Below are 12,441 nucleotides of genomic sequence, written 5' to 3' on the forward strand. Positions count from 1 at the left end.
ATCGGGCAGCCCCCCCGCATTGATAATTCGGAGTAAATGCGACAGATAAGAGATAGTATACAGCAAGAGAATACTGGGGCGTGTGCATTGGCTAGCTGTAGTTGAACTATCTGCGCAATTAGGAAAAGAGTGAGTGTCAGACTGCGGACAGATGCACTGGGAATGGCTTCATGTCGGAGCCCGTACAGTCTCGCCGGGAAGGGACAGAGCGGGGAAACATCAATTGAGCCCGGAGAAGAATAGGAACAGAATACAAGTACTGAGAAGGCAGTACAGAGGAATTTCCACTTCGGTTTAGTTCATACAACCCCAATCTAGGGCTATTATCTACCATCCTACCCTTCGACGAGCACACGAGTCCAGTCAAACTTCCTCCATCGCTTCCTGAACCCATCCACCCGTCGATCGGCACCCCTCTGCCAGCGTCCCTGCCGCTTGATCACATCCGGCGCAACATCCAGCATACCCCCGATGACCTCTCGCGCGAACAGGTCCCCCCCGGGGCCAGCGATGTTCGTCCTCGACAACATGGCCCAGCCCGCCGTCGAGCTCGAACCAGACGTGGAAGTAGGGCATCTCCTTGACCAGCGTGCGGCGGAATGCCGATCGCCCGAGCCCTTCCTTTGCCTTGGCGAGGGTATCGATGAGTTTGCGGTGCTGCGACCATTCCGAGTCGGAGCTGAGAATAGCTTCCTTGAAGAAGGCCGGCGAGGTTTCGCCCAGGCTGTATGGTAATGGCACCACCTCCATAGATGCGTGTCGTTTGCGCTGGGGCTGCGCTGCGTTCTCGTAGAAGATCACATCCCGGCCTTGATCGTGGTACATGCGAGTCAGGCTCTTCATGAAGTTTCGGATCTCCTCCCATTCGTCGTCGTCGCATTCCATCAGGTTCCGTCGGTGTTGGATGGGTACGATGGTAGCGCCGCCTTCGCTGATTTCGGGCTCGGTGGGGAGTGTCAGGAAGACTCTGGTTGCGAGCGATACTACCGGTGCGGTGGGCGGCGTGTTGGTGTCCTCGTGATGGCACAGGGGGCAGTTATCCAAAATTTGATTCATCTTGCGGAAATCATTGATGGTCGAGTTCTTGATGTCGATTTCAGATCGATGCACCCGTCGAGCCAGTTTGGAAGCATTGTCGTCCATGTACTCTAGCTCATTCTACGGGAATGTTAGAACCAAAACATAACCATCAAACCAAGAAAAACTCACCTCGAACTTGGAATCGCGCGAGATCCGCTCAGCCAGTCGCTGTCCTTCGCCACCGATCTGACCGCGGTTCCTACGTTCCTCGCGGACCATGTCTTCAATGCTCATGTCCTCGTTTTCTTGCACCTGGCCTCGTTCGATTCCTCTTTTCGTTTCGACGGGCTTGACTTCATTCCGGGAGCCAGCCAGCATTCGATTCTCCATCACACCGAGAACCACGACGTCGGACTCCTTGCGATTGGCCATGGCCGCGGCGGCCGCATTATACTTGTCTTCCAGCTCGGCGGCATCGGGGGCTTTCCTGAGCTTCGCTTTCATCATTTGAGCTTTCAGGCGGTTCAATGCCGTGAGATCGAGATGTTGGGTTGTGTTCGAGGGTGGCTCCACGTCCATCTTCTTGCCCTGGCCCTCAGCCTGAAGCTCCTGCTCAGGGTCGTGAACATGTTTCAGTGGTCCTCTCCGCACATTGTTCTGGAGTTTCCTCTCCTGGAACAGCTCGCCACTGGGCTTTTCCTTGCCCACGTAGGATTGACCGTACATTTTGCGACGATCCAGCTCAATTTCTTCTTCCCGGGCATCATCGAATGAACGGAGATCCCCAAATCGTTCCTCGGCGATCTCCTCCACCGGTTTGCCGCTAGCTTCGGCTTCTCTGTAGACGCCTTTGAGCTTCGTCATCCGCCATTGCGACCCAGGGTCTCCAAATGTGTAATCTACCTCATGCTGCGCAGGCTCCTCTTCGACATCCTCGAGGGCTTTGCCCTCCTTAAGGTCTCGCAGGTGGTGGTTGAGCTCGCGGTCGTGGATCTTGAGCTCATAATCCGCCTGGAGCATTTTAGGTTTGTTCGACTCCTCCTCGAGGCGCGTCGTGTCCGGTCGATGCACGTAGTCAATCTCTAGGGCGGAGGGTGCTTCCATCCAGGCATCCCGCTTCGGCCGACCGAGCTCCTCCTGGACCACGGTCTTGGGGGAATCGTCCTTGCCCTCGTCTTTGCTGGATCGATGTCGGCGTTTATGCGCATGGTCATGCTCCTCTGCCTCGGAGTGACGCGATCGCTTATGCCGATGTCCACTGTCATCTTTGTGCCGGGATTCGCGCTCGCTCTCCCGGTCTCTGTGTCGGGAATCGTGGTGGTTGCTGGAGCGGTGATGACGGTGGTGTCGTGAGCGATCTCTGCTGCGGTCGCGGTCTCGATGGTGTCGTTCCCGGTCGCTTTTCTCGTGTTTTCTCTCCTTATCCTCCACCAGGGATTTCTCAAAGTCTTCGAGGGTCATGGTGGGCGAGGTGTGGTGAGGAAGAGAAAGTGAAGCGGGAATGACGTTTGCAGGCGGTGATCAGATAGATGGCTTTCTTTTTCTCCCCGCAACATCCTTTTTTTTTTTGCTCTTCACTCCAACAATTACTTTCTTCCCTTCAAACCACCACCATGGCGTCCCCGGCAGTGTCCGTGGTCTGTGTGGGCATGGCGGGTAAGATTATATTTGCCTGTAGGTTATTCGAATGGCCTTGCTAACTACTCCCGTCAGGCTCCGGCAAAACCACCTTCATGCAGCGCATCAACTCCCACTTGCATTCGAAGAATACAGTGCCGTATGTGATGAACCTAGATCCCGCGGTGCACTCGGTGCCTTTTGACAGCAATATCGATATCCGCGACTCGATCAACTACAAAGAAGTGATGAAGCAGTACAACCTGGGCCCCAACGGTGGGATTCTCACATCGCTCAACCTCTTCGCCACCAAAGTCGACCAGATCATCTCCCTGCTGGAGAAGCGCACGGCACCAGATCCCAGCAAGCCGTCCGCAAAACCTATCGAGCATATCCTCGTCGACACCCCGGGGCAGATCGAAGTGTTCGTCTGGAGCGCCTCGGGGAGCATTCTGCTCGAGACTCTTGCTTCCTCTTTCCCCACGGTCATCGCATACATCATCGACACCCCGCGCGCCAGTTCTACCAGCACTTTCATGAGCAACATGCTGTACGCCTGCAGTATTCTCTATAAGACCAAACTCCCCATGATTTTAGTGTTCAACAAAACAGACGTCAAGGACGCCGAGTTCGCAAAGGAATGGATGGCCGACTTTGATGCCTTCCAGCAGGCTCTGCGCGAGGAAGAGGAATCGGGATCCTTTGGCACAGAGGGCGGAGCTGGTGGGTTCGGCGCGGGGAGTGGATACATGGGTTCGCTTCTGAACAGCATGAGCCTCATGCTCGAGGAGTTCTATCGACACCTGAGTGTGGTGGGTGTGAGCTCCATGACCGGCGACGGGGTGGATGAGTTCTTTGAGGCCGTGGAAGCAAAACGCCAAGAATTCGAGCGCGACTACAAGCCGGAACTGGAGCGCAAGAAAAAGGAACGGGAAGAAAGCAAGGCCTCGCAGCGAGAACTGGAGCTGGGAAAGCTGATGCAGGATATGAATGTCTCTGGCTCCGGCCGCCGACCACGCAGGGAGCCAGCGCCGGAGCCGGAGACTGTGAGTGAGGCCGAGGAAGAAGATGAGATCATCAAGCAGGGGCTGGCGGATGGAGAGGACGACAGTGACGAGGATTATGAGGATACTGGGGCTGGCAACGACGATGCACTCTCGCAGCGGTACCAGCAGGCTCTTTCCGGCAGTCAAAGTACGCCGTCAGATGCGGACAACAGCTTCACGCGGTATCTGCGGGCGAGCAATATCCACCAGGGATGATGACGATGATGATTTCACGGTGTTGGGGGGTTCACGAGAGGCGCTGGTTATACATCTTGGGTTGGCTTCGGACAAATGAATACAAAATATCTTTACAATAACAACTCACTTATCGTTCTATACTTCTGCTTTGTGTACAAACCAGGCAAACGGTGACGTCAGTCGGGAATGTATACCTCGTCTTTCCATGCTGCAGCTGACACTTCATTCCTCTCTCCCTCTCTCTCTGTATCTCCCCCCTGCCACCAACATCATTATCATGGATGTCAGTTCTTCTCCCACGGCTTGTTGTTTCGTGCTGACCAGTAGCAGGTCTTCCACGCCTACACCTACTCGACTGCCGCATGGCTCTCGCTGCAGAGCTTATCCTTGATGGCCGGCCCCAGCATGATCATCGCCATGCTGCTAGATGAGGCGCGTCCTGCTTCTTGTATGTGTCTTTGAGGTATTGATCTAGCGTACGAACTAATTCCTCTCCCCAGCAATGGAAATCTACTTCGCCCGCAGCCTCGGCATCAGCCTACTCACCATCGCCGCACTCACAGTGATGCTCACGGGCTCCATCCCGCTCACCTCTTCGATCGCCTCGCCCGTCACGACCGAGGACTCCGATCCCAAGGCCCCCTATGCCTTGCCCACCTTGATGGTAACCTCGGTGTTCCACGCTGTCGCTGCTTTTTATGCGTATACCTGGTACGCCGCTGGTGGACAGGGCACCTTCGCTCTTGGGGTTGCGGGATACTCTATTCTGGCGGCGATTGGACTGTGGTGTGTGCTTTTTGCGAGTGGGGATGGCAGGATCAGTCGTAAGACCGGGGCAGATAAGAGGACGACGGGCTTTCCGTTTGCAAATTCCGAGGCGGCGAAGAAGAAGGCGGGTAAGGGGTTGTAGGGTGGATGATTGTATTCGATTTGGAACCAGATAATTGGATACTTCAAGAAGTAGTTGATCGATAATGTTGGTGGTTACTCTGTATACCTCCACTGATCTCCCTCCGGTCAACAACTCTCCGCGTCAACCATCCCAATGGACTCTCTCCAGCGCCCTCCAGTCCCTAGTTTCCGGGCCCAGCAGCCGATTCCCCAGCAGCCAATTCCCCAGCAGCCAATTCCCCAGCAGCCAATTCCCCAGCAGCCAATTCCCCAGCAGCCAATTCCCCAGCAGCCAATTCCCCAGCAGCCAATTCCCCAGCAGCCAATTCCCCAGCAGCCACTTGGAAGATCAAGACAGGTCCAATCGCTGCAGGATGTGGTACCCGTCTTCACCATACCTGGCTTCGTTCGCGCACCCAGACCGGGAGAGCCGATGAATACCTTCATGCCTACACAGTTTCACTCCCCACCGTCGCACACCAACGTCCCGCCACCCCCTAGGCAGTGTGCGACGACAGGTACACAGACGGGTGAGTCCAACAATCTCGGGCAGGACGCGGCAGCGGTGGGAAACAATGCGCGCGCGGCGCAAAACAACCACGCGGATGCCCTGCCACCACCAAACCGTCCAGAACTCAGGGACCTGGAGTGCCTGGACTCGGTGGATTATGCGGGCCAGCTCTACGGCATGAAATTGATCCCTAACCCGCCGGACCTGGAATATTGGCGGGACCGACTCTTCAATGTTGACGAGGAGATGATCACCATGAGCGAGCAAGAGTATGCGTGCCCTCCTCGTCACCCTGGCTGGTCTTTCATGCTGATATACCCAATTTATACAGCTTCCAGACCTACTTCCCACACGTCGACAACGTCTACTCCTACCGTTCCACCCAACAGTACAAACGGTGGCCCATGGTCTCTCACTACTGGGGGTGTCGACTAAAGGGCCGGCCAGGAGGCACGCCCAAACCCGACAACCCGAACGTCAAAAAACGCAAGCGCACGGAACGACCGCGCGATCTCTGCCAGGTCGTGATCAAAATCACCGAGCACTTGCCCGGCCGGCAGCCCGAGAGCCCAAGCCCCCGCGAGAAAGAGCCATCTCCTCGCCCGTTCCCCGGAATGCAGACCTTCTTCAGCAACCCCGGTAACCCACTCCAGTTACGTATGCCCTATGAAGTGTTTGCCTCGAGCTCCAAGCTCCCAGAGGGCCACCCCGGCTCCGAGGGGAGGAGGTATTTTACCGTCCAACGCGTGAATGGAAATGGGCTGAATGGGAAGGATGATGGGATTCCTGGCGGGCATACGCATACACTTGAGGAGAGTGATCAGGTGAAGAAGGATAGTGTGCAGAGATATCTGCTGAAGGGGCAGGGCAAGGGGAGGAAAAGGTGCGTTCGAGTCCCCGCAGAGACAGACCGCCGATTACGTCACTATCAACAGTTGCTTCACCAACGCCGCCCTTGTTCTTCACCATCGTCCATCTTGGCTGATTTATTTCTTTGTCAATCATCTCTAGTCAACATCCTCTGTACAACAGGGTCAAACTATGTCCACCACAAACAAAGCGTACCATACAAAAGCAACCGGTCTCGCTGCGGAAACGGCTGCTAGACATGGCGCCGAAACCGAACTCCAGCTATATGGGAGCTGCTTCTGGTAAGCCCCGGAACTCGATACCTGGGATATTTGACTGACTGGACATGTCAAGTCCCTTTGTGCAGCGCGTATGGATAGCCCTCGAGCTGAAAGGCATCCCATATCAATATATCGAAGTGGACCCGTACGAAAAGCCCGAGTCCCTGCTGGAGGTGAATCCTCGGGGACTTGTTCCTGCACTGCGGCACAATGACTGGGGATGCTATGAGAGCACGGTGCTGCTAGAATATGTAAGGTTGCATGATCAGATTGAAGGATCTCTCGCTGATTAACTGGCTGCAGCTCGAAGACTGCAACGAAGGGACGGCGCTTCTGCCGTCGGATGCAAAGTTGCGTGCCCACTGTCGGTTATGGGCAGATCATGTAAGTTGTTGTTTTTCGTGTCTACCGCCATCACTGACAGCGGCCCTAGATCAACCGGCACATTGTACCGACCTTTTACCGCGTCCTTCAAGAACAGGACCAGGAGAAGCAGATTGCTCATGTGCAGGAGCTCCACGACGCGATCCATAGATTGATCGAGGTGGCGCATCCGCGTGGGCCCTTTTTCTTGGGCCCGGAGCTCTCGTTCGTGGATGTCCAGGCTGCGCCGTGGATTCTTCGGCTGTCGCGAGTCTTGAAGCCCTACCGAGGGTGGCCAGACGCTGAAGAAGGAACTCGGTGGGCCTCGTGGGTGAATGCACTCGAGACAAATGAGCATGTTCAAGCGACAACAAGCACGGACGAGCTATACCTCGACAGCTATAAGCGATATGCCGGTGAGTTCTTGCCCCCCTTACCCACCAGAATGTTCGCACGCTGACGTGGTTGTCATAGAGAATCGTCCGAACACATCCCAGGTGGCCAATGCAATCAATTCGGGGCGCGGTTTGCCATGAGACTTCTTGGTGTGCGGGCATTGCATTGAACGAAACAAAGCCAGGAATCCCGTGTTGGCGCGCAATGTATCCTAGCTGCCTCGGCCACCCCGATTTGCGAATCTGCTAAAACCACCTCTCCCACTCGCATCTGGCCCGCGCGGGCTGCGTATTGGCTGCTGCGGGGCCGGGGCATTCTTGTCCGAGTCACTGTTATTCGACTGCTGCCGATGTAGCTGTCTCTGCGCAAACCCGGCACTCGGCTTCGCCGCGCTAGCAGGATCGTAGAGATGATGTCTCGACTTGCTCGACGCCGTAGACGAATCCCTCTTCTCCCGCTCTCGCCCACCACCTCCACCACCACCCCGCCCCTTGCCTTTCCCTCCTCTCCCCTCCTGCGGGCGCAGCGGCGGCGTCGTGCTTCCCGGCGAAGATGCACCGGATGTAGTAGCTGAGGGACTCCCAAAAAGCCGCTCCCGCGCCTCTTCGTATTTCCGCTGCTTCTCCTCCCGGTTCTTGAGCGCCATAGCCTGCCGCTCCTCGGCCGTGGGCTCGGCCCGTTTGTTACCCTCGTCGTCGGATTCGTCGTCCTCGCCGTTTAATGCCAATTGCGCGATTCCCGCTGTTGCGGCGGAGGAAGACGATGACGGTGTCTGCCGGGTTGCTATTTGCGGTTTGCGGCTGAGTAGTGTTACTGTCGGCTTGAAGTCCTGCTTCAGTGGCACATCTGAGCGTGTTTCGAGGTAGTGAAATGTCTGTTGTGGGGACTCGCTAGATAGTTGAAAATTCAGTCAGGTTTCTGGAGGGTTCTCTCTCTCTGGGTGTGTGTATTTTTGTGTCGCAGATATTAGATGGACGTACGCTTCAGCCCATAGCTGGCGGTTGAATTCGGCCTGTTGCGCCCTGCGCTGCGCCTTGGTGACCTTCGACGAGACCTTCTTCTCGGCCGGCTGTGTAGGCTGAGTATCTAGCTTCTGTGATACAGGAGTCAGCAGATATATATATATATATATACCGGTGGTAAGGTAAAGTAGAGCAGCGGTAGACCAACATCAGCCTGGCTTTCCCAGTCCTCGTCTTCCCACGCATCGGGGGCGGCGGAGTTGGCGCTCATGGCACACGGAGGAAGTGAATGGATGCGATGGTTAAAAATGGCAAGGGGACAAATGACAATATTTCCAGTAAGGATCAATGCAGCATGTAGTTAGTAGGTTTTATAAAGAATGAGAAGCGTCAAAGGAAAAAGAGAATTCAGCCGGCCACCGCCCGGACGGGGAGATCGTCAGTTGGTCACTTCTAAGCAGCAACACTCTTCTTCTTCCACTCCCCACTGTACCCCCGATCATTCAGTGCAGCATGGCTGTTGGTATGTCTGATCTATCTTCCCTTCCAGTTTAACCCACCTCCCTGATCCATCCCGGCATCATTACCATCATCATCCATACACGCTCTCCTCTATATCCCCACACCCAGCTACATCCAGCTACATCTCAACTAACCTTCCCCCCAAAGACCCCACTGACCCAGACGGCGACTCTGAGATGGCGTCCTCCGTCGACTCTATCCACGACGACTCCGACGCTCCCCACACTGGAGCCCGCACACCCACCGGCCGCACCCATTTCTCCTCTGCGGCAGGCGCATCAGAGCTCTCCCCGCCAGGCTCACAGCCACAGCAAATGTCGCAGTTCCCCATCGGCGATTTTGAGGCCGCTCCGGAGACGATGGGCGCCGGTGCTGGTGCCGCGGCGGGCAAGGGCTCCGAGCCGCATGTCGCGGCGTGGAAGAGTCGTCGGGCGCAGGAGGAGTATCAGCGCGCTATGGAGTATGTGATTGATAAGGAATTTAATCTGAGTATGTCTGCTCTCCATTTATTCATTCGCTTATCTTTTCTTGGGTGGTGGGATTGAGTGTGAGGGTTCCTGGATAACGAACTAACTGGTGTTTCCGTTTAGATGAATTCGGGGATCCGTTTGATGAGCGGGACTTGGAGCAGAAGTTGCTGTGAGTCGGGGGTGTGCTTTGCTTTTGCTAGAGTGGCTTGAGGGTCCATCTGGGATTATCAGCTAGCCCTACGATATGATATTATGAGACACGATTTTTCCACTCGATGGCCTGGTTCGGTGCATCGATCGTCGACCCGTCCCGGGACAGACACATGTACGGCGAGGATCACGGCATTCTCACACGGCAGGATAGTGAACCTGCTGTTGCATCTGAGGACCAAGATGTCCACAATGTGCTATCTCTGCCCAGAGACCGTCGATCGCGGAGCTCCATATTTGCCTATTTTGGTGAATTGAATAGAGAACTCTTTGAGCTAGAGTGAAATAAAGCTGTAACAACCATGCGGATTTCTCTCAATGGACTCCTTGTAGTCCTTTGAACCAATCAACTGCGTAGTGCTAATAAAGCATTGTACGGAGTAACTACTACGTACACTGACCGAATAGGGCTAAGTGTTGGCAGGGCAACCAGCCAACGGCACCAAACACCACACACGCTCCATCATCACCATCAATTATCACTGTCGTGACCAGCATCGCTTAACCGTTGTACTGCTTACCTCGATTTCTCTACATGATTTGATTATCTCTCACAGCCTCACCTCCGCCCTGTGGATTTCAGTCTCCTGGGCGCATTCCAGTCAGGTTTGACACATTCCACACGCGTCAACATGGCCAACAACCAACAGACGCAACAACCATGGTGGGTCAACTTTCCTGGATTCTTGCTGGCTATCTTTTCTCCGAATGTCTTTGATTCTTTGGCACCATTGCTGCCCTGATTGTCATCCCTGGCAGACGCGCCCTGGCCTCCCTATTGTCTCCAAGACGTGTTGCCGTACAAACACACAACCCCCTACATACATGTCTTGTCGCGAGTCGATGAAAATCTGTCTCGCAGTCCACTAACGCCAACAATATCGATAGCCAGCCAAACCACTCCGGCCCCGGTAGCGCGTTCACCTTCTCCCCCATCCAGGCCATACGCGCAGTGCCCCATCTGTGGGACCGCAAGCCCTCCACCCCCTTGGCCGGGCCCAAGAAGACACGCAAGTTGTGGAAGCGCTTTCGCTCGACGTTCACCAGCATGACAACCCTCGGCGCGGCCGAAGACAATCAAACACAGACAACAACCGACGCGAGCTATCCGCGTGGCGTGAAGCGCTTATGTCTTGGTCCGGATGGCGCGGGGGATGACACCGATAGTGCGATTGAAAAGCGTGGGAGGTCGTTTCTAGAAACGAAATGGGAGTCGGAGGGGATGCGGAAGAGACGTAAGTGTTTTGTTTTCATGTCGTTTCGTTTCTTGCTGAGGAACATACGCCGCTAACATTCGCCTCAAGGTAAACTCCCAGATGGACCGCTTGCTATACACGAGGACCATGCACCTCAGCCGGACCTCAATGATGTGGGTGGTGCCGATATTAACAAGGGCCTCCGCGAGGTCCAGGTTGGAGCGGCTATGAACGCCTCACCTCGACCCTTCAGCATTCTGGATGGATTTCCGAAACATTCGATATACGATAAGGCCATGGATGCTGAGAATCTGGGTCCGATAGTCTTTGAGACAAACACCACGGAAGACCTACAATCTGGACCATGTGATACAGAGCAGCACACGCCGACCGGAAATTCACGAGCAAACGAAACTACAGCCGTGCAGGACTTGACGCAAGAACAGGAAGGCACTCTCGTGCGTTCTGCACTGCGGAGCAGTCTCGACGGGGAGGATGCAGAGCTACTCAACGACTTCCTGTCCAGAGCCAAGGCCAAGCGGGCGGCGAAGGCGGCATTGATGAATACTCACGGCATGGGGGTCGTTGACAAGTCGTCAAGCTCAGATGAGTCTCCCGAAGCGGAATTCTCGACACCGCGCTCGCGCCGCGCATTAGAGATGTTGGACTCCAATTCACCCTCTCCGATCAAAACGCAACCTTCACCCAACAAAGATGATTCTCCTCCATATGCTGTGGAGACACAAGAGGTCCAAGAAGAAGCCCCGGTTAACGAGGAGTCAGCTCCTGCCAGCCCTGTACCCCGGCGAAGCACACGCGCAAAGACCCCGGCTGGGAAGGGCCCTACCGCGCGCAACACTATCGCTCTGCGCCGGGCCAAGGGAACCGAGTTTGTATTTCTGCAGCGGACTGAGGCACAGGAGCTGGCCTTGGCTACAAAGCGGAATACTCGACACAACAAGGGTAGCTCTGTGATGCCCAAGTACGCGCTTGAGGCCCTCGCCCAGCAACAGCAGAACGATGAGACAGACGGCAACAATTCTTCTTCTAGCCGCTCAGACCGCAAAGGTGCTCGCAGCCAGCTTCCGGCTAAGCCTCGTAAGAACGTTACATGGAATGATGAGCGACTGGCCGAGTATGAAGATGCTCCTGTAGACGATGCCGAGGAAGAAGAGGAGGGTTACAATTCCAAGCCTGACGTCGACGGTGCATCTCGACTGCGTTCGGGCACGAAACGGTCCGACAAACGTGCAGCGTCTACTGCAGGGCGCCGCAATCGCAGCCAGACTCAGCAAAATGCAGAGTTCGGTGAAGGTTCTGACAGCGTTCCCACCACGCCGCCTGCTGCTGCTAGCACAACCCCACGGTCACGACGCGTGCGACGCCTAGATTCGGGCTCGATGGGATCCGGCACCCCAGTGAAGACTGGCAATCGCAGCACGACCAGCACAAGCAAGCTTCCCACCAACACCACCACCTCCTCCTCCTCCTCCTCCACCTCGACTGCTGCTGCTTCGGGGTCCCCGTCCACACCAACCAAAGGCCGCCGCAAGCTCATGCCCAAGTCCCCGCGCTCGTCTCTGCTTCCCGCTCCGCCTTCCAAGAGTATCAGCAGCATCACTACTACCTCGGAGCATTCATTTGTCAGTGGCATCCCACGCAGCACCAGCACCAAGAGCTCCGCGCCCGCTGCTCCGGCCGAGGGTACGAAGCGCCAGATCAGCGCGGGATCGACTCCCATGCCTCGCCGGGTGCGAGCGAGGCCGTGATTGCACAGTTTTTAACTAGTTGGCTGTAAACACATTTCTTCTTTGAAATTATTCGTTGGTAGGGGGGTTTTACTGCTGCTGTAGATACCAATTGCGTTTTTATTTTTGGCATCGTCGATGCTGTGTTTGTTGTATAGCCT

At 55.5% G+C, this 12,441-nt stretch overlaps 6 protein-coding genes across 6 annotated transcripts; 4 read left to right on the top strand and 2 right to left on the bottom strand.

Moving 5' to 3' along the window:
* Positions 1–363: 363 nt before the first annotated feature.
* Positions 364–2,481, bottom strand: N7510_008963 (putative cell cycle control protein (Cwf19); the record flags this gene model as incomplete). Its single annotated transcript, XM_056980888.1, has 2 exons — positions 364–1,158; positions 1,210–2,481. 2 exons carry the CDS (start codon positions 2,479–2,481, stop codon positions 364–366), a joined length of 2,067 nt encoding a protein of 688 aa, XP_056831097.1.
* A 152-nt stretch (positions 2,482–2,633) lies between these two features.
* On the top strand, positions 2,634–3,899 carry N7510_008964 (putative ATP binding protein; the record flags this gene model as incomplete). The annotated part of the gene is made up of 2 exons (XM_056980889.1): positions 2,634–2,676; positions 2,734–3,899. The coding sequence occupies 2 exons, from the start codon at positions 2,634–2,636 to the stop codon at positions 3,897–3,899; spliced, it is 1,209 nt and encodes a 402-aa protein (XP_056831098.1).
* Positions 3,900–4,158: 259 nt separating this feature from the next.
* N7510_008965 (glutathione S-transferase family protein) lies at positions 4,159–7,312 on the top strand (the record flags this gene model as incomplete). Its single annotated transcript, XM_056980890.1, has 11 exons — positions 4,159–4,164; positions 4,212–4,329; positions 4,382–4,777; positions 4,952–5,552; positions 5,615–6,166; positions 6,219–6,240; positions 6,295–6,434; positions 6,487–6,664; positions 6,717–6,797; positions 6,847–7,192; positions 7,251–7,312. The coding sequence occupies 11 exons, from the start codon at positions 4,159–4,161 to the stop codon at positions 7,310–7,312; spliced, it is 2,502 nt and encodes an 833-aa protein (XP_056831099.1).
* A 71-nt stretch (positions 7,313–7,383) lies between these two features.
* N7510_008966 (uncharacterized protein) lies at positions 7,384–8,405 on the bottom strand (the record flags this gene model as incomplete). Its single annotated transcript, XM_056980891.1, has 3 exons — positions 7,384–8,062; positions 8,153–8,265; positions 8,307–8,405. The coding sequence occupies 3 exons, from the start codon at positions 8,403–8,405 to the stop codon at positions 7,384–7,386; spliced, it is 891 nt and encodes a 296-aa protein (XP_056831100.1).
* A 427-nt stretch (positions 8,406–8,832) lies between these two features.
* N7510_008967 (uncharacterized protein) lies at positions 8,833–9,299 on the top strand (the record flags this gene model as incomplete). Its single annotated transcript, XM_056980892.1, has 2 exons — positions 8,833–9,145; positions 9,247–9,299. The coding sequence occupies 2 exons, from the start codon at positions 8,833–8,835 to the stop codon at positions 9,297–9,299; spliced, it is 366 nt and encodes a 121-aa protein (XP_056831101.1).
* A 669-nt stretch (positions 9,300–9,968) lies between these two features.
* On the top strand, positions 9,969–12,301 carry N7510_008968 (uncharacterized protein; the record flags this gene model as incomplete). Its single annotated transcript, XM_056980893.1, has 3 exons — positions 9,969–10,000; positions 10,225–10,571; positions 10,641–12,301. The coding sequence occupies 3 exons, from the start codon at positions 9,969–9,971 to the stop codon at positions 12,299–12,301; spliced, it is 2,040 nt and encodes a 679-aa protein (XP_056831102.1).
* Positions 12,302–12,441: the final 140 nt, after the last annotated feature.

This window comes from Penicillium lagena (genome assembly GCF_028827675.1).
Source record: "Penicillium lagena strain IBT 129212 chromosome Unknown utg000006l_segment0_segment0, whole genome shotgun sequence".
Taxonomy (NCBI): Eukaryota; Fungi; Ascomycota; class Eurotiomycetes; order Eurotiales; family Aspergillaceae; genus Penicillium; species Penicillium lagena.